This window comes from Anomaloglossus baeobatrachus, chromosome 3 (assembly GCF_048569485.1).
Source record: "Anomaloglossus baeobatrachus isolate aAnoBae1 chromosome 3, aAnoBae1.hap1, whole genome shotgun sequence".
Lineage (NCBI taxonomy): Eukaryota > Metazoa > Chordata > Amphibia > Anura > Aromobatidae > Anomaloglossus > Anomaloglossus baeobatrachus.
The window spans coordinates 548559807-548580655 of NC_134355.1; the positions used below are offsets into that span (position 1 = coordinate 548559807).

General features: G+C 42.9%; 1 protein-coding gene across 1 annotated transcript in view; it reads left to right on the forward strand.

Annotated features, from left to right (window-relative positions):
• SPSB4 (splA/ryanodine receptor domain and SOCS box containing 4) overlaps positions 1 to 20849 on the forward strand; it is a 207437-nt gene that overhangs the window by 62534 nt on the left and 124054 nt on the right. Inside the window, exon 2 of the mRNA XM_075338626.1 lies at positions 18688 to 19549. Coding sequence (XP_075194741.1) covers positions 18856 to 19549 — 694 coding nt within the window. The 5' untranslated portion in view covers positions 18688 to 18855. The remainder of the gene's footprint in view (positions 1 to 18687; positions 19550 to 20849) is intronic.

Consider the following 20849-nt stretch of genomic DNA (forward strand, 5'->3'; position numbering starts at 1 on the left):
TGTTCATGAGCTTTAGGAGAGGCTTCCTTTGTGTATGACACCCATGCACGCCTCTGCAGTGTAAATTGTATTGTGTCACAGGAAACACCCCAATTTGGCTTTCTACTTTTTTGCTAAAAGTATTGATGAGGAGTATATGGCACAAAACTTGACTCAGTCACCGTAGGATGATGTTACCTCTGACAGCAACACCATCAGTTTGATAGTATGTTCTGAACAGAACGTTCTGCCTGATTACAAATGATTATGAGCGTACTTGTATTTTTTTTATTTAAAAAAAACATGAAAATTCTGTAAACCTACCATTGCTTACTACCGATTACCTTCCATTTTTATGGTGAAGTCACATTGACATTACTAAGTCTGTGTTTGTGTTAAAGAGATCGAAAGCAGTTGGATACAGCCCTAAGAGACTTCAGGGTGCTATACATGTCTTTACAGGACAAATGGAGTTTTCTCCAAAAATATATATTTTTTCCAAACTCACAAATTCAAATAATGTCTCCAGAGCAGCAATAACTGCCATAGAATAATATCTATAATTAGAGACATAAATTTAATGTAGCTGTGTGTAAGCTGTCAGTTTTGTACTATATATAGTAATTTGGTATAAAACCTGTCATTATGAAAATACAGTCCAATATGATGGCAGCATGTCATAGAGCAGTGGGAGCTGAGCAGATTGTCACATAGTCTCGTGAGAATAGATTCAGTATTACCTTTGTTTTATGCATTTAAAGGGAATTTGTCAGCAGGTTTTTGCTTCCTCATCTGAGAGGAGCATGATTTAGGCAAAGAGGCCCTGAGTTCAACAATGTATCACTTAGATAACTGGCTGCAGCCATTCTGACACAGTGAATAATTTTAGATTTTGTATGTAGACGTTCTAGAAGTGCTGCCCTCGCCCACACCAGGCTTTCAGTGTACATTTCCATACACAGAAGCTGCTAAAGACAGAAGGGGTAGAATGAGACTACAACTCATGTGCCTGCTGAGACCCACAAATGATAAAGATAAGAGGCTTATACTAACAGTGCAGGTAAACAAAAAAATACTGAGATAAGACACCCATGACTGAATTTTCTGTTAAGCCTAGGTCACACGTAGCGACGCAGCAGCGATCACAACGATGATCTGACCTTATCAGGATCGCTGCTGTGTCGTTACATGGTCGCTGGTGAGCTGTCAAACAGGCAGATCTCACCAGCGACCAGTGTCCAGCCCCCAGCTAGCAACGATGCGTGGAAGCGATGCTGCACTTGGTAACTAAGGTAAATATCGGGTAACCAAGCAAAGTGCTTTGCTTGGTTACCCGATATTTACCTTGGTTACCAGCGCACAACGCTTAGCGCTGGCTCCCTGCACTCGTAGCCAGAGTACACATCGGGTTAATAAGCAAACCGCTTTGCTTATAGTTACCTGATGTGTACCTTGGCTACGTGTGCAAGGAGCAGGCAGCCGGCTTCAAGAAGCTGCGGACGCTGGTAACCAAGGTAAATATCGGGTAACCAAGCCTTTGCTTGGTTACCCGATATTTACCTTGGTTACCAGCGTCCGCAGAATCCGGCTCCCTGCACATTCAGTTTGTTGCTCTCTCGCTGTCACACACAGCGATGTGTGCTTCACAGCGGGAGAGCAACGACCAAAAAATGGTCCAGGACATTCAGCAACGAGCGGCGACCTCACAGCAGGAGCCAAGTCGTTGCTGGATGTCACACACAGCGACATCGCTAGCAAGGTCGCTGCTACGTCACAGAAAATGGTGACTTAGCAGCGACGTCGTCGTCGCTGTCGTTGTGTGTGACATGACCATTACTCTTGCAGCATGCTGTCTTCAGATTACATTGCAGAAATCTGCTGACAGAGTCCCTTTAAACCTCTGCCAGTTCTGGAATTTTTTTTCCAGTGAGCGGTCCTATAGTGACTGACAGCTCTCTTTGTATAAGTGTGCATACAGACCTAGCTGTCAGTCACTATAGGACCGCCCACTGGTTTGAAAATCATATAATGAGCAGAGGTTTGAATAAATGAAACACATGTTATACTGAATCAGCAAACAACGCACAAACATGTGACTAGAATGGAATGATGATATTTCAGAATTGAAGAATTGAACAAAATTAGGATTGCAGCTCTGAACTGTAATACATGTTAACAATAATGTTAAACAATATCAATGCTATCATAAGAATTTGACCTCATCATGAAGTCTGAAGGATCTGCTGTCTGGCAATGAGTAACTTGGTGGGCTGTCTCATGACCTTTATAATTTCTATAAAGTTCCTTCGCTATTTTAGGTGAAATATTGTACACAAAGTATACATTTCTGCACAGCGTGACGTTTTGTCATATATTTCACAAAGTTCATAGCTGACAGTTAAAATTTATACAAAACATTTAAAGACGTGACATATAGAATATCTATCCATAGGATCGGGCAACTATATCAGGTGGAAATCCAACGCCCGACACCCTGACTGATCAGCTGTTATCAGTGCCAGCAGTTGCCGGATGTAAGCAGTGTACAGGGCTGGAACAGCAGAGCTCCATACATTGTGCAGTGGCCATTCTCAGGTACTGTAGCTCAGCTCCTATTCAAGTGAACCGGCTGTTCAATTTCATTCATATTTTGGGAAGTACCAAATGATTGCCTTTTTCTAAACTTTTATCCATTTGGGAGAATATAAATATTTCAGGGCTTCATAATTAGTTTTTTATTTTATTTTCGCATATTACATCGGGGTTTTTTTAGCTTGCTTTGCTTCCAGTGAATGTATTACCTTTAGGCCGTAGTCACACCGAGTCTCGCATCGCATCACCTAGCACGGCCACACACTCTCCTGACAGAGGCGGGTTGGCTGCATGTCTTTCTATGCAGCAGAAATGCTCCTGTCCGGAGAACATCTGGCCGTGCTGGGTGATGTGATGCGAGTCACTCGCAAATGTGACTCTGGCCTTAGAAATCAGCAGACTCATGAAAATGTAGGTTCTGCGAGTTCGGCCGAACATTAAAGTTCAGCTCTTCACCCAAACATTGTTGGAAGTCACTGATTGGGCAGTTTGGCTCTTCGCCCACATGCAGCCAGCCATAAACAGAACACTTCCAGGGGAGGGCCTGGACAGGATTTTTCCATTTTTAATTTTTGTACATGCTACATCTCATAACTCTGATTTTACCCCAATGTAAGCTGTTCAGACACTCCAAGCAGCTCACACTGGGCCAAGCACCGAGCGCACCAAGACCAGTGATGCTCGCTCGAGTGATTGGCATACGTAAAGCATCCGAATGCTGAACTCGAACACTGATATTTTTGTAAATATTGTGTTTGGTGCAAACACCAAGCTTTAAAGTTTGGGCCCATCTCTAATTACCTTGATTCTTGTCCATAACACTCCAGACATTGGATATCTGAGATAAACATAGTCTGTTGGTTGGACCCATAGGCGTATAGTTTTTTCCAGTATACTTATGTCTTCTGCAGCTAAAATTAGTCTGGTGCAATTGACAGGAAACATAAGAATCTGATATTCAGAGATGAATGGAATATCCCGTGGGCTTTATTTCTTTGTCTTGCCTGTCTGGTCAAAAAGCAGCAGACTTGCTGCAACGGACGAAACATGCAATTAGGATCAGGCATCCAGACCACAATTTGCCAGATTAGTAGACTGTGATCAGATTAGCCTCTGCACCTGATAGTGTATCATATATCCCTTGTAATCTTTTCCATTGCATAAGAACATACTGGTTCCTATCCATCAAAAATTAAATTATTTTTCTATAAAAGTTGCCTAATTGTAACATTTGTCAATTACATGGTTACAGTTATTTTACCAGAATGTTATATATAATGCGAGTAGACATGTTTATGTGTAGATCAAGGCATTAGAAAGAAAGACTGTATTTCTACCTTATGAAATATTAGAGTACATCAATTATGAGAAAAATCATTGTTATAAGGTTATCCAGGATTACAACAAATGGTGGAGTTCCTCCTAAAAACAGTGCCACTGGTGTCCATAGGCTTTGCGTGGTATTGCAGTTTATCTTCCTCCAAGCATGGAGGTCTGATCTGTAATGTTAAGAAAAGACAGTTGCACTCTAAAATGCTACAGTATGAAAACCATGAATGTAAGAATAGATATGCATTACTGCTAAAGTAAATCTAAGAAAAAAGTAAATATTTAGCACACAAAAATGTCCATTTTCATATCTGCCCAGTGGCCACGTCAAGTCAAACCTCGCATACTAAGTACCACATTTTTCGGACTATAAGACGCACCGGACCATAAGACGCACCCTGGTTTTAGAGGAGGAAAATTAGAAAATAAAATTTTAAGCAAAATATGTGGTCATGACACTCTTATGGGGCGAGGATCTGCTGCTGATACTGTTATGGGGGTAATGTCCCCAAATTCTCTACTAAGGTGTCCCATCCTGGTAATGATCCTCCTGCCTTGTATATGATCCCCATACTTGTATATATGTCCCTCATCCTGGTATAGCCCCCATCCTGTTATATACCCCCATCCTGATAAATAACCCATCCTGCTATATACCCCCATCCTGCTATATAGCCCCATCCTGCTATATACCCCCATCATGCTATATACCACCATCCTGCTCATATACCCTCATCCTGCTATATACCGCCATCCTGGTATATGCCTTCATCCTGCTATATACCCCATCTTGCTATATGGCCTGTATCTTATTGCACAGAACAAAATAAACGTTTATACTCACCTTTCCTCACTCCCTGCAGCATCGATCATCTTCCTCTATTTCAGCAGCAGCGCCGCTGACCTGTGTGGAGCCGTTCCCCTGCAGCATCGCGATATCCTCCTGTCATCCGGCTCGCTGATGTGTGTGGAGACTAGCGGTGACACAGCGATGACATCATCCCTGTGCTCACCACTCTCTACACAGATCAGCTGGCTGGCAGACAGGAGGACATCGCAATGCTGCAGGGAACGACCGGTGAGTATACCGTACTTATTCACTGCCCCCCGCTCTGATGTTGATGCGCGTGGAGCAGTGATTACAGCCGCACATGATCACTCCAGGCTGTAGTTGCCAGGGGTAATCAAGCGGGCCGGCTGTTTACTATGCGCGAATCCCCCGCCCATCATCCCGCCCACCTGTCAGCGTTGGCTTCAGCGCTGAGAGATGATGGGCGGGAGGATGCATACATATGAAATGAGCGGGTCCACGTGGTCATGGCAGGCTGCTATAGCCTGCGCATGCCGCCGATGACCCGCTCCACCGCAGCACCCTCATTCCCCGCAGCCCTACATTCAGACTATAAGACACTCACCCCACACACTTTCCCCCAACATTTGGGGAAAAAAAGCGTGTCTTATAGTCTGAAAAATACGGTACCTACTCTGAACTGAAGCCTCTCTCTGGGTTTAGAAAAACCTCCTCTATATGATTGAGTAGGAACCATCTATAATGAATACAATCACCTGTGGCTAGTGGGGGAGGGGTGCACAGTCAGAAGGCATGACCTCCATTAATCTAGACAAAAATACTGACGGCACTCCCGAAATTGCAATGTGGACAGGTGCATAACTGAACATTACACAAAATGACAAAAAAAGACAATTGCCCTCTGAAATGCAAAAGTATAAACAGGAGGTTTTTTTAAACCCAGAGAGAGGCTTCAGTTCGGAGTAGATACTCAGTATACGAGGTATGCCTGGACATGGCTACTGGTCAGATAGGAAAATGGCTATTTTTGTATGCTAAATATCTCAATTTTTCCTAGATTTCCTTTTGCAGTAATGCATGTCTATACTCTTACAGTCATGGTTTTCATACTTTAGCATTTCAGAGTGCAACCGTTTTTTTTTGTCATTTTGTGTCATGTTCAGTTATGCACCTGTCCTCCAAATTTCAAATTTTGCAATTTTGGGAGTGCTGTCAGTCTTTTTGTCCTGAACAAAATGTTAAGGGTGCTTTACACGCTGCGACATCGCTAGCGATAGCTAGCGATGTCGTGCACGATAGCACCCGCCCCCGTTGTTCGTGCGACATTTGGTGATCGCTGCGGTAGTGAACATTATCTCCACGGCAGCGTCACACGCACATACCTTTGCAGCGACATCGCTGTGACCGCCGAACAATGCCTCCTTCAAGGGGGAGGTGCGTTCTGCGTCATAGCGACGTCACTGTGGCGTCACTAAGCGGCCGCCCAATAGCAGAGGAGGGGCGGAGATGAGCGGCCGGAACATGCCTCCCACCTCCTTCCTTCTTCATTGCCGGTGGACGCAGGTAAGGAGATGTTCGTCGTTCCTGCGGTGTCACACATAGCGATGTGTGCTGCCGCAGGAACGACAAACAACCTCGCTACTGACCAGACAACGATTTTTGGTAAATGAACGACATGTCACAGATCAACGATTTTTGCCTCTTTTGCGATTGTTTAAGGTCGCTCAGAGGTGTTACATGCTGCGATGTTGCTAATGACGCCGGATGTGCGTCACAAACACCGTGACCCTGACAATATATCGTTAGTGATGTCGTAGCGTGTAAAGCACCCTTTAGGCTTCGTGAACACAAAGAATTTTTTTAATGGGGTCAAAAACAATGGAAACATGCAGAAACTCCCCACAGAAGGAAAGTTTCCTGAAGTGCAGTTTTTCTTTTCTTGAATCATTTCGTCGTGCCGTTTTGAAGACTTTTTAGAGCGTTTTGTAAACCTTTTTTAGGCTGTGTGCGCACTTTGTGTTGAGTTACTTGCAGTTCTTAACGCATCCTCTGGCTGAAATTGTCTTTGTCAAATTTGGTTTTGACCACAAAAACGCTATAAATGCGCTTGCGTTTAACCGCGTTTTAGCCACGTTTTTACCGCGATTTACATGCTTTTTCATTGCTTAAAGTCAGATGCGTTTTAAATACAAATACACTGCTAAATAAAGTTTAAACATTCAAACACTTTAAAAAAACGGAAAAAAATGATAATAAATATCATGAGTAAAATCATACACAAAATAGCAAATTTTATTACAATTATAACTGTGTTTTAATATTTATGCATAAAATAACGTTAATTTATGAATTTTCATTAATTTAATGAATGTGTTTGTGTAAAGGGACATATCATGCCCTTATTATGAAGTAAAAAAATGCATGTGTTTATTTTGTCAAAAAAGCATGTTTTCTGCATCAAAAAAGCATGTAAAACGCTAGGATTTTTATTTAGATTGCGTTGTGAAAGTTCTCATTGACTCTAATGTTAGCAAAACGCTGCCAAAATGGCAAAAACAAATGACATGTTGCCAAAATTTTCTGCAACTGAAATGCTGCGTTTTTAACAGCATAGTGCGCACAAGAAAGCCCAATTTTCCCATAGACTTTGCTTGAAAATCAAAACGCATGCATTTTGGCATTAAAACGCAGCAGTTCAAAACGCTGCGGAAACGCATGAAAAAACGCAAAGTGCGCACATAGCCTTACTCTAATGGTATTTGCCGCCTTTAAATGGACAGTGCCTAGTTTAGAGCAGATTACATATTGATCCATTTCAAAGAAGTGACGTGCTATTATTTTTTTTCTTCACCTGAAATAGAAAGAACTTTCATAAGACTGAACATATGAGCAGCAAAATGGTTTTACAATAAAAATTAATAGGAAGAGTGTTCCATGGATTTTTCAGTCATTTTACAAGCTTTTTTTTTCTTAGCATTTTTTTTCTCCAAAAAGCTCCTCACAAGCTTAATTGTGCATGTATCCTTGGATTTAGTCAGCGGCGTTGTTTTGGGGGTTAAAAAGCAGAACCTGTTTTCCATATTACCAACTGTGCATATTCAAAGAAAATGTATGTATTAACTTGAAACCATATTGGGGACAGCTGTACAAAATTGGCTTCCATATGTCTTCCTTATGGGCCAATAAAAGGACTGTATAGTTTTAACAATTCCATTTTAGATTTCTGGTTACTCCGATAATGTGTCATTGGTTTCCCAGTACGAAGTCGCCATCAGTCAAATCAGTGCCTCGGGAATTTGCCAGTGAATTTGCTCTCATATGAGGATTTTTTGGGGCTTGGCCTCTAAATGCCAGTACAGTAGGTTTGATTTTGAGCTTCAGAGTGGTATTCCAGTTACAAACCGTTACCACCTATCCATATAATAGGTGATAGCTATTAGATGAGATGACAAGACTTGCTTCATTCCGTCTCTAGTGGAGAGTAGTGGCCTACTAACTAGAAGAGTTAAGGCCACTTCACACGCAACAACATCGCTAACGAGATATCGTTGGGGTCACGGAATTCATGACGCACATCCGGCCTCGTTAGCGACGTTGTTGCGTGTGACACCAACGAGCGACCGCTAACTATCAAAAATACTCACCTAATCGTTGATCGTTGACACGTCGTTCCTTTCCCAAATATTGTTGCTGGTGCTGGACACAGGTTGTTCGTCGTTCCTGAGGCAGCACACATAGTTATGTGTGACACCCCAGGAACGAGGAACAACAACGTACCTGCGTCCTGCCGGAAACGAGGTGGGCGTGTCGTTAATGCGGCTGGTCTCCGCCCCTCCGCTTCTATTGGTGGGCCGCTGTGTGACGTCGCTGTGACGGTGCAGGAACCTCCCCCTTAAAAAAGAGGTTCTTCGCCGCTCACAGCGACGTCGCTAGGAAGGTAAGTACGTGTGATGCGCACTACCGATTTTGTCCGCCACGGGCAGCGATTTGCCCGTTACGCACAAACGACGGGGGCGGGTGCTTTCGGTAGCGACATCGCTAGCGATGTCGCTGCGTGTAAAGCGCCCTGAAGAATGGAGACCGGCAGGAGAACCAGGCATCACTGGAAGAGAAGTGGAGGAGCACCATAAGGTAAGTATGCTTTATTTCTGTATAACAGAATAGCAAAGGGTTAATGAACATTTTTTAAAAAATGTTACATAACTACTTTCTTGTCTATTGTCTGTTCTGGATATTGTTTTATACCTTACTCTAAATTCCATTGTAACCAGAGAATGTAGAATAGGTGAATATCTTCTTCCATCTATTATATACTTGGTAACAAAAGTAGCTTTGTGGTTAACCCATCTACAATGCTCCAACTTTCTATTAGACTTTATGAGCAATCGTTTGGCACATGGACTTGCTCCAATCTGCAGACTATATTGAAGTCTTTTGCTGAATTAATAGCAATGATGGATGTGCAAGCATTAAAGCGAGCAGTGAAAAATGGCCTCGCCTGTAATTAATGCTGCATTCTCATATCTGCACCGCACAGTAATTGTACAACCTTTTTTTTTACATGCTTTTAAAACTTCTTCTTACAGTAAATGTATGGACTAAGAAATGTAAAAACATGGATAGCATTTGTGTCGCCCAGGGCTATGGGGTACTGGGTCCCGGGCGCTTTATAACTGGGGAATGTCACTTTGCTGGCCGTTGCCCGGTCCCGTGCCCTGGGGGCTTTTTAATGGGGAGTATTTACAGGGGAGATGAAAGTCATTAGTGTGACGCCACCTGCGGGTTGCGGTTAAAGTGATGGAACCGCTGCTGCTGAGTTGGTTACCCCTAGGGCTGGTGGTAATGGCAGCTATGGTGGTAAGCCCTCCACAGGTAGGGCTTAACCCAGGGGATGTATGGTGGAGACTTTCGCCGACGAAGGGAGGCCACACCGGGGAATGCAGTTTAACAGTTTTTTACTCACTGTGGACCCTTGGACGACTGGTTCAGGTCCGTGTACTTCCAGTGCCAGCTTGATGACTCGGTTGCTCTGTCCCCGGCACCCTCAGTGTGGTTGGGTCCCCGTAGCTTGGAACTGATTTGGGGCCCGACTGTCCTTTTTGGCAGTCTCCTTGTCCATACGGCGGGCAGTGTGGACCCTGTAGGGCCGGTCTGTGTCCCGAACCCTGATTCTTGCTTTACTGCTGGTGCCCCCGGATCTGTGGGTCAGTGAGGTCCGTGAAGGTCCCCTCACTGGGCAGGTAATTGCTAGGCCACTTGAAGCTAGTGCCTGGCCTAGGGCCCTGTGCCCCGTCGGTGCTCTGGTCCCAGTGGTACTCAGGTGTACCTACCCTGGCGACCACTCTCCTGTGCCCCCGGTCACCGTTACATGACCCAGCTCTAGGCACATGTTTCCACTTCCCTCTATACTATGTAACTGTCTTGACTTCACTGCTCTCTGTCCCCTTCCACCAGGTTGTCCAGTCCCCTGGACTTGCTCCCCCCTCTAGGTGGCAATCCCCTTTGTGTGTGACTAGCCAATTACCCCTGGTTTGGAGTGGGAACTGGGATTTTGGTGCGTGCAGGTGTGACTGGCACTGTGGTGATCGTTGACACGTCGCTCCTTTCCTTAATATTGCTGCTGCCACAGGTACGATGTTGTTCGTACCTGTGTATAGCGTATCGCTATGTGTGACACCGCAGGAACGACGAACATCTCCTTACCTTATCCGCCGGCAATGCGGAAGGAAGGAGGTGGGTGGCATGTTACGTCCCACTCATCTCCGCCCCTCCTCTGCTATTGGACGGCTGCCATGTGACGTCACTGTGACGCCGCTTGAACCGCCCCCTTAGAAAGGAGGCGGATCGCCGGCCAGAGCAACGTCGCAGGGAAGGTAAGTCTATGTGACGGGTGTTAGCGATGTTGTACGACACGGGCACCGATTTGCCCATAACGCACAACTGACGGGGGCGGGTACGCTCGCTAGCGATATCGGTACCAATAACGCAGCGTGTAAAGTAACCTTTAGGCTCCGTTCACACTTTTCCTCCAATTGCATTAAAACCGCAATGTCTTTGTTGTGAATTTCACTGCTAATCTTGCCTGTAGCTTTTCCAATGTTTTTTCCAAAAATGAACTTTATTAAGCAAGTTAGGCATGTCCAGGCTCTCAGTGCAGAGTTTTGCCCCTTGTTGACTGACAATGCTCGATTGCCCAGAGTGAGCGCTGCTTGGGGTTGACAGTCAAAGCAGACATGAGAGAGGGATGTGTGAGTGCCCACTCAGCTCCAGAAGTGTCAGTGTGCATGCGTATAGTTAGGCTTTCTACTCAACCGGCACTCGCTCTGGACAAGTGTGCACTGTCAATCAACATAGAGGTAGGTTGGTAGAGCAGTGTACTTGGCCTTGCCGTGGGTGAACTAAGCACCGCAACTTGAATAATAAATTATTGCTTTCTGGAAAATCATATCTGAGAATATTAGAGTATTGGTATGACTATTTAAATAATTAAAATTGAGTTTTGGGGGTGGAAGGCTCCTTTAAATGAAACAAAATTAGCAGTAGATAATCAGGAAATTGAATGTGTCCAATGATTGTACAATATTCGCTATATACTTTGTTTAACCTAAAACCATGTGGACGTGCCGAACAATTCATTAACAGTTTGTATCAGACTAAACATCCAGCAGCCAAATGAAACTAGGTTATTATTTCAAGTTCTCCAGTAACCATAGATTATCACTTTATATTATTAATTGATAGTCAACTGAGGTGTCATGGTACAGTGTGAAAGTTGTGTTGATGGATAACCACATGATGTTCAGCGTTGAGCTGGATATTGGATGGTGTCTCTGTTTTGTCAGTGCAGTATGTTCACTGTGGAAAATATTTTTGGCAGATAAAAATGTTTTGGAAGGTTCTTGAGCCATGACTTTAGACCTGTATTTGAAGACATTATTTTCTTAAATGATCCGAAACAAAAATCTAAGTTAGGATTTTTATTGTAACTTGGAGGTATATGCAAAGTTTTAGGCAAAATTCTCTCAAAAGAAGAAGTGTTAATAGTTTATTTTTATTAATTAACAAAATTAAAGTGAATCCATAAAAGAGAAATCTAAATCAAATCAATATTTGGTGTGACCGTCCATTGCCTTCAGAACAACATAAAAGCATCAATTCTTCTAGGTACACTTGTACACAGTTTTTAAGGGAACTCGGTAGGGAGGTTGTTCCAAACATCTTCAAAAAGTAACCACAGATCTTCTGTGGATGTAGGCTTCTGTCTCTTCATGTAATCCAAGACAGACTCAATGATGTTGAGATCAGGCCTCTGTGGGGACCATCTGTTGTTAGTTTTCCAAGATTTCTGGAACAACCTGCCGAGTTCCTTTAAAACTGTGTGCAAGAGTTCCTAGAAGAATGGATGCTTTGATGTTGCTCTGAAGGCAATGAACAGTCACACTAAATATTGATTTGATTTAGATTTCTCTTCTATTCATCACTAAATGTAGCCATGCAGCCCTGCATTGTGCTCAATTTCACACATAATGCTTCAGCAATATTTTTTTAAGATATTACTTTTAATATGAAATTTAAAAGAATATATGGATATATACTAAGACAAACTATCACAAAAAAGAAAAAGTGATAAACCACTATTAAGTTACAGTATATCTTAAAAATATTCCAGGAGTATTATTTGTGAAATTGTACGGATGACACTGGTAGTAAAATCATTTTGATCAAGTATTCCTACATTGAGCTCCCCACATTTTTTCAGTATCTTATATTTTTTCATATCTTTATATAAAAAAATATATTTTTTTTATTAGGTACAGTTGTTTGAAACATGCAACTTGTCTTATTAATGCACAATTAAACTTATTCTGAAAGAACATAAAAAAATCTCGGGCCTTCCTTCCTTCTCCTTGACTTCCTTCCTTCCTTCCTTCCATCCTTCCTCCGTTCCTTCCTCATTTCTCTCTCTCTTTTCCCTCCTTCCTCATTTCTCTGTTTTTTCCTTATTTCCTTCCTTCCTTCTTCCCTCATTTTTGTTTTTTCCTTCCTTCCCCCTGACATCCCTCCTTCCATCCATCCTTCTCCCTGACTTCCCTCCTTCCTTCCTTCCTTTCTTCCTTCCTTTCTTCCTTCCTTCCTTTTCTCTGACTTGTCTCCTTCCTACCTTCTCCCTGACTTCCCTTCTTCCCTTCCACGAACCCTACCTTCCTCATTTCTCTCTTTTTTTCTCCCTCTCTTCCTTCTATTCTTCCTGCCCACCCGTCTTCCTTTTACTTTCTGTGTCCCAACAGTCAATTAGTCAATAGAGTTGTCCATTGGGGTCCATTGATGATCCATGTAAAGAGTAGGTCATCAATAGCGGACTTTTAAGGGCCTGACACCCACCGTGTCTCCACTGATCAGCAGTTTTTTGCAGTAGTTGCATTTAATCTCTGTGAAGCGCAGCTCCATTCATGTTGTAATAGACACTGCTGGACATTTCCGGCTACTGCAGCAAAGCTCCTCTTTTTAAAAATAGACGTTATACTGTGGTAGCCTGCAGCAGCCAGGAGTGGCCATTACACTTTGCTGAGCAGCTCCATTAAAAGGGTTAATATTCTACACATTTGGATCAAAAAACAGCTTCTGGGGTGCCAAATGTCAGACTGATATGCTATTGAGGACCTCTCTTGTAGATAGGGGATCAAGATATGCATTAGACTAATGTCAGCTGAACCCACCGATATCAACAAGTTCGGCCAAAAGTTTAATATGCATGGGTGCTCCAGACAAGTTATTGTTGGGTGAAATATTGATCTGGCATGTCTTATTTGCGACTGCCAGATTGTATTCTCTCCCGCAGATAAGACGTCACCAGACACTTCTGGCATCAGGTATCTCATAGAGAACACAGGGCAGATGGCCTAACAAGTGCTCCTATATATGGAAGAGAAGCTGAGATGGCTGCCGGCTGAACCAAAAGCGACCATTATTTGGCCAACAGACGTCTAATGTGCATGGTGGCCTTTAATACTTGGTCAAAAGCTGCTTTTAAAGGGGTAATTCACTACATATTTTTCCAATCCACATCAATATAATGTTGAAAAACAAGGCTTCTCTCAAATACCTTGTGTTGCCAATCGTGCCTGTGAGCGGCGCTATTGCGGTCCTCTTATCCCCTTCCCGTGACCCCCCGGGCTCCGTGACCTCTGATGTCCAGTGATGTCAGGTCAACTTCCAGTGTACCTGACATCACCGCAGCTGGCCCCAGGCTCCCGTGAGTGACTGGACTGTGCGTGTAGTTTCACCACTCGTCACAGCCCAGCATTGGTCCTGCTTGCGGCGCTCTGCAGTTAAGGAGAGAGCAGGGAGATGCTGCGCTGTGATGCTGGGCTGCGATAAGTGGTGAAACGCTGCCCACAGCCCAGTCATTCAGGAAGACTGGAGCCGGCCGCGGTGATGTCAAGTCAACTGGAAGTTGAAATGACATCTCCAGACATCAGAGGTCACGGAGCCTGGGGGGTCACGGGAAGGGGATGAGTGGACTGCAATAGTGCCGCTCACAGGCACTATTAGCAACAAAAGGTATTTGAGAGAAGCCTTGTTTCTCAACATTATATCGATGTGGCGTGGAAAAATAAGTAGTGAACCACATCTTTAAGTTTGTTGATCTATGCCCCATGCTATAAGAAGGTATTTTTGTTTTTCACATTTTTTCCTCTCATTAATATTGACCAGTTATGATTGGTCAATATTAATGAGAGAAAAATTGTGAAAAACAAAAATACCTTCTTCTGTTTTTAATTAGGAGACTTGACATAAACCCTTTTATCACATTTGGTGCCTTGCAGATAGGAGTGTTGCGTCACTGGCAGTAATTCATTGTGACAGAACCCAAACTTTGATGTCTGAAATCGTAAACGATTGCAAATGTTACATAACATCTGGTAGCAACACAAAGTTCAATCAGATCCACACAATTGTCACAAATGTGATCTCCAAAGGAAAGAAAATAGAGAATATCGGAGGCAGGAGTACAGTACGTACAGTCTCTGACTTCTCGCTAACAGCAAGCACAATAACAAACCTTGGCGGTGTTGAAATGACATGATGTGTCTGAAGCAACTGTCTCTCGATGATGTACAGTAGTAAATGTTAGTAATATTTCTTGTCCTTGTGTGTAATTCTTAGCTCAATGTTTTCAGAATGACTCATTCCCTCCCAATTTACTGTAACCCAGTGAGTGCACCAGTAATTTTGTCTGCTGTGATTACATCAGATCATATTCTCTTTACGCTCTGTTCACATGTCCTGTAGTTTATTTCCATTTTTGGATCCATTTTGGGATTTCAAAAACAGAAATAAAATGATCTAGTGCAGGATCCATTCATTTGATTGGGGACGGAAATTAGAAATGAGCAAACCTGGACTGTAAAGTTTGGGGTTCATACCAGACACCGGGTGTATGGGGCTCAAACTCGAAAAATGAAAAATGTCTGTGTCCGAGTTTGGAGTTCGGGCGCTGTTCATATGCTAATAAAGTTTGTTGACAGGCTGCAGCACAGCCAATCAACAAGCTTTATTGAATGGGGAACATGCCTGTCCACTGCTGTGAACAAAGTACATAATAAAAAATATTTAGGGTTCCCTCTATTTTTGATAATTAGCTCTGGTAAAGCAGACAACTGCGGGCTGCAGCCCTCATCTATCTACTTTACTTGGCTGGGTATCAAAAATAGAGGGGATCCCACGCCATTTTTTTAAAGTTATTTATTTAAATGGCGTTTCCCCTATTGATGATGAAAAGCCAAGGTACAGCAGACAGCTGGGGGTGGTATTATCAGGTTGGGAAGGCCCATGGTTATTTGACCCTTCGCATCCTAAAAATAGCTGCCTGCAGCCATCCCAGAAGTGCACAAACTTTAGATGCGCCAATTCTAGCACTTCATCTGGCTTTTCCCTATTGCCCTGGTGTGGTGGCAATCTGGGTAATACTTTTGGGGTTTATTTCATCTGATATCAAGCTCAGGGGTTAGTAATGGGTAGGCATCTATCAGATATTCTCATTACTGACACAGTAAATATACAGTGAAAAAACACACACATGAAAAATATTTTTTTACTAAAGAATCCCCCACACTCACTAATTTAATAAAGGGAATCTGTCACCAGGTTTTTGCCACCTAATCTGAGAGTAGCAGTAACGTAGGGGCAGTGTCCCTGATTCCAGCGGTGTTTCACTTACTGGGCTGCTTAGTGTAGTTTTGATAAAATCATTGTTTAATCAGCAGGAGATTATCATTAGAGGACTGCTTGGCGTGCTGCCAGGTAGTCCAGCATATTCATGAGCTCTGTATAACTTCTACATCTGCAGCAGAGAAAATATTGATTATCAAAATGACAGCAAACAGCTCAGAAAGTGACACATCACTGGAATCCGGGACACTGTCTCTACATTATGCTGCTCTCAGATAGGGGAGCAAAAACCTGGTGACAGATTTCCTTTAATTAAAAAGAAATCCATCAATTCCTATGGAGCTTTGTTCTGAGAACTAAGCTCCATAGGTCACTCCTGGTCAGGAACAGCCCAGAATTTTTCCCACCCGTGGTCTACATTGCAATTGCTACACTACATTGTACATTGCATCCACATTCACATACTTTAATCAATAAAAATATTAGTGGGAGTGCTACTTTAAGTGCGAGCTGTGCCAGAGAGATCAGATTTTTTTTTGAGAAATAAAATCAGCATGGTTACATCTGGCTATGTCTAGTATAGTTTAGTAAAGATTTTATGTTTGATGAATGGTTCTTAAAATGTTGCTCCTCTCTTCTGCCAGTTTCTATTTTATGTTGTCTTTTAATGGGTTTTTTTGGGAACCAAGCACAACATCAAACAACATCTTGTGTAAGAATGCATCAAAGCGTGGTGGTAATGATGCAGAGAACAAAATGTTTGCTCATTGAGTGCAATTATTTTTAAGCTTAAAGATCTTCGTTATCAGCAGCACATGGTCGTGTTGAAACAGGTGATGTACTACCGATAATGTAATATTCTGTGCTCACGGAGCGATGTCATTAATGGTCGTTCTGTGTGCATAAAATTCTGGACAGCCGGTCTAAACAGACCAGAAGACAACCTTGGATTGGCTCCATGTAGCCAGTTGGCGGTTGATTAGTGCTACAATCGGCACATCTAAAAGGCCTATAAGGATGGTGACGGCTGTGAGCTGTACATGGCTATCTTAGAAGTTAGAGTGGAAGTGCGCATTTTGGAAGTTAGAGTGGAAGTGCGAATTTGTGACCACTGCTCCTAAGGACTCTTTTCCACTTGCGATTTTCATGTGCGAGTGCGATCTGATAAAACATCGGACTGCACTCGCACCAATGTTAATCAATGAATCAGTGTCCTTCTGCTATTTTATCTTCAGCTCTAACCGTGCTGAGGTACAAATCGCAGCGTGCCGCGTATGGCTGCGTAGATCACACCAGACTTGCTATGGGTGCGAGAAAAATATCGCACAGCATTACATACGCATGTCATACGGATGGCATACGCATGTCACACGGATCCTTGGTAAGAAAAATCTACACACTCGCACGGTACTAGCACGGCACTCGCATGACACTCGCATGTCATACGGATGCTAGGTGAGAAAAAAAACGCAGACCATGCACATGACACTCGTCCACGTTTTAGAGACGAGTATCGCAGTGATTATTTTATCGCAAGTGGAAAAGAGCCCTTACTCTTATGAAATGGGGCTCAGGACCTCTGTTCTTCTTATCCTTGGGGCACCCAGTGGTCGTGCATTAATAATTTTTCTTCTGGGTACAGTAGGTAATAAAAATTGTAATGGTTTAACCGCTGCAGTTGTAACATTACCTTTTTGCAGAGTCCTCTCCATCTGTATTTGAAAAAAAAAAAAGTATATCGGTCTTGTCTATTCTCTTTTTCCTTTTGTCTAATACATATGGAAGCTATAGGTGTCAGGGTTACTGATTCATTTTTAGCATATATTTTCCAATTTAATAGATGATTTTTAAATTGGGTAATTTGGGTAATATATAAATCCAATTATGATGATATCTGTGACCTTGCTGGTGTGACTCGCAGCGGTCTTTTACTTATTACATAGCATATATTATAGCTACATTTTATATTTTATTAAAACCTGACATGCAGAATATATATAGAAAATCTGAAATCGTCCATAGAGTGAAGAAGTGTCTTCTGATGTCCAACGGAGAACCGTTAGTTAAAGGAATGTGAATAATGTTCTTACATCCAAAGGCGAGGCTTTGGCTAGACTTATGGAGGGGTGGAGGGAAGGAAAGCGGTGTGTGTCTGTATCCCATTATGAATCAGAGGAAGTTATTGTCTGTGTAGCACACTGTGAGCTCTGTACATTCTCAGGCACATTTTGTTTTTAGTTAGTCAGAGTCTGTGCAGGGTGTCTAAACCTGTCAGCTGCCCCCAATTCCTCGGAAAGATATAGACTTATGTCTATAGGAGAGGCCTCTGAAGTTTTTACAATTTGTGTAGCATTTCAAGCTTAGTAGCTAGAAGATATCAGAGAACGTGCCCTCGCTCAGAGAAACCTTTTCTTTTTTCGCTTGTTTTTACACTACATATTTGGCACAAAGTTGGACCTAGACACAGTTGATGTGCATTCATTACGTCTTGTGATTTGTACGTGGTACAGTATCTTGCCTCTGAAGTTTGAGAAGCATTTAGAGTATGAAATTCTGCGCTATCTCCGGGGTTCTTGCACTTCTCAGATTTTAGATTTGTTCTCTTCAGGCTTCTCGGATAAAGCATGGAATCAGTTTTATGCAACAACTGTGAACGGAGAAATTATTAATTGGCAACACATTATACGCATATCAGATAAACAATGTTTAGGAACATAAGGTCCAAGGCTGAGAAACTTGATTTTATGTACAAACCCACTTATGTCATTCGTCCCAAACTAATATACTGTTCTCATTTCTTCCAGGAAAAGCTTTGTAGAAGAGTGCTGGTCTGCTGAGGGTCTTCATCGGCTGCTTGTGGTGCAAGAGTAACTGGCTTCCATATACATTTTTTAATGAGGTAACAGAAGGAAACAAAGGAACATCTTCCCTTTCCCCTACCCTGTCCCTTTTTTATCAACCCATAGAAAGAAATGGGTCAGAAGATCTCAGGGAGTATAAAGTCTGTGGATGTACGGGACCCCCCGTATAGACCGGTCAAAAGGGAACTAAGGGGCCCTGACTTTTGTAAACCTGCTAGGCTAGATATGCTGCTGGATATGCCCATGGCTACTTTGGAAGTTCAGCACAAACATGCTTGGAACAATGAAGACCGGTCTTTGAATATCTTCGTGAAGGAGGACGACCGTCTGACGTTCCACCGGCACCCAGTTGCACAAAGTACAGACTGCATCAGAGGGAAAGTTGGCTACACAAGAGGCCTTCATGTTTGGCAAATTCATTGGCCTACAAGACAAAGAGGAACGCATGCTGTTGTGGGGGTAGCAACGGGTGATGCCCCTTTACATTCAGTTGGATATACTTCATTGGTAGGAAGCAATAGTGAGTCTTGGGGCTGGGACCTAGGACGAAACAAACTCTATTACAACTGTAAAAACCAACCTGGTGTTACATATCCAGCTTTTCTGGAACCTGATGAAGCATTTGTACTCCCAGACTCTTTGCTAGTAGTGTTAGACATGGATGAGGGAACTCTTAGCTTCATCGTTGATGGACAATATTTAGGAGTTGCCTTCAGAGGACTTAAAGGGAAAAAACTTTACCCTATTGTCAGCGCTGTATGGGGTCACTGTGAAATTACAATGCGATACATCAATGGACTTGATCGTAAGTACTAAATTTATGATAGTATTATAGTTTTTGTAATGATTTTATGTTGTTTCATTCACAAACTTTGCTTTTACCCTACTGTCCAAGGATGTGAATGCAATATATCTTGTTATATACTCTATAACCACTAATGATATTACAATTAGAGGTTCATCATCTCTAATGCTGACCAATTATGTTAAAATCTCTTGGGCTCTGTTCACATCCGCGCTCTTCATTTCCATTCTTGTGCTCCATCAGAAGGGCAGCGGATTGTATCATAGTGTCCATCCCTTCATCAGACACAAACATGCAGCCTACAGCGCTATTATTACCTCCATGTTGTTTTTACAAAATCAGTAACAAGGACTCTGAGAGCAAATATGAGCAGCATTGGCTCGAAATTAAAGATGGCAATCTACTACGTAATGAAATAATAAATATAAAGGTACGTGTAAACCAGCAATGAATAGCCATGGTTCCAGTAGTAGTCATCTGAACATAATGGCAACTAAAAGACATTGCACTACCGTGTTTCCCTGAAAATAAGACCCTGTCCTATATTATTTTTTGCCCTGAAAAATGCACCAGGGCACTGCGTTCCACCACAGGTCCTCGCTCTGCACTACACTGCATCCCAGATTCCCTTGCGGGCCGGAAGCAAATGGTATCACTGGATGTGGAGAGTGTGTGTGTGTGCGCGCGATCTGATGTGCGACCTGATGTGTGTGTGCAATCTGATGTGTGTGTGCAATCTGATGTGTGTGTGCAATCTGATGTGTGCGGGTGTGCGATCTGATTTGTGTGTGCGCGCGATCTGATGTGCGATCTGATGTGTATGGGTGTGTGATCTGATATGTGCGAGTGTGCGATCTTATGTGTGCGCGATCTGATGTGTGCAGGTGCGCGATCTGATGTGTGATCTGATGTGGGTGTGCATTCTGATTTGTGTGTGCGCGCGATCTGATATGTGATCTGATGTGTGTGGATGTGCAATCTGATATGTGTGGGTGTGCGATCTGATATGTGCGGGTGTGCAATCTTATGTGTGCGCGATCTGATGTGGGTGTGCAATCTGATGTGTGTGTGTGTGTGATCTGATATGAGCGGGTGTGCGATCCACTGCATTGTCTTGATGCGTACCACTGCAGATCCTCCTGTTCGGCATCCGGTGAGTATGATTGTGGGGTCTTCTGTCTTCTTTCTTTTGGGGGGTGCTCACTTTCTATAATGAAGTGTCCTGCAGGATTCTTTAACTTTTTTAGCTGCATGGACACTTTATTATTGATCCGCGACTAGGGCTTATTTTAAGGCTAGG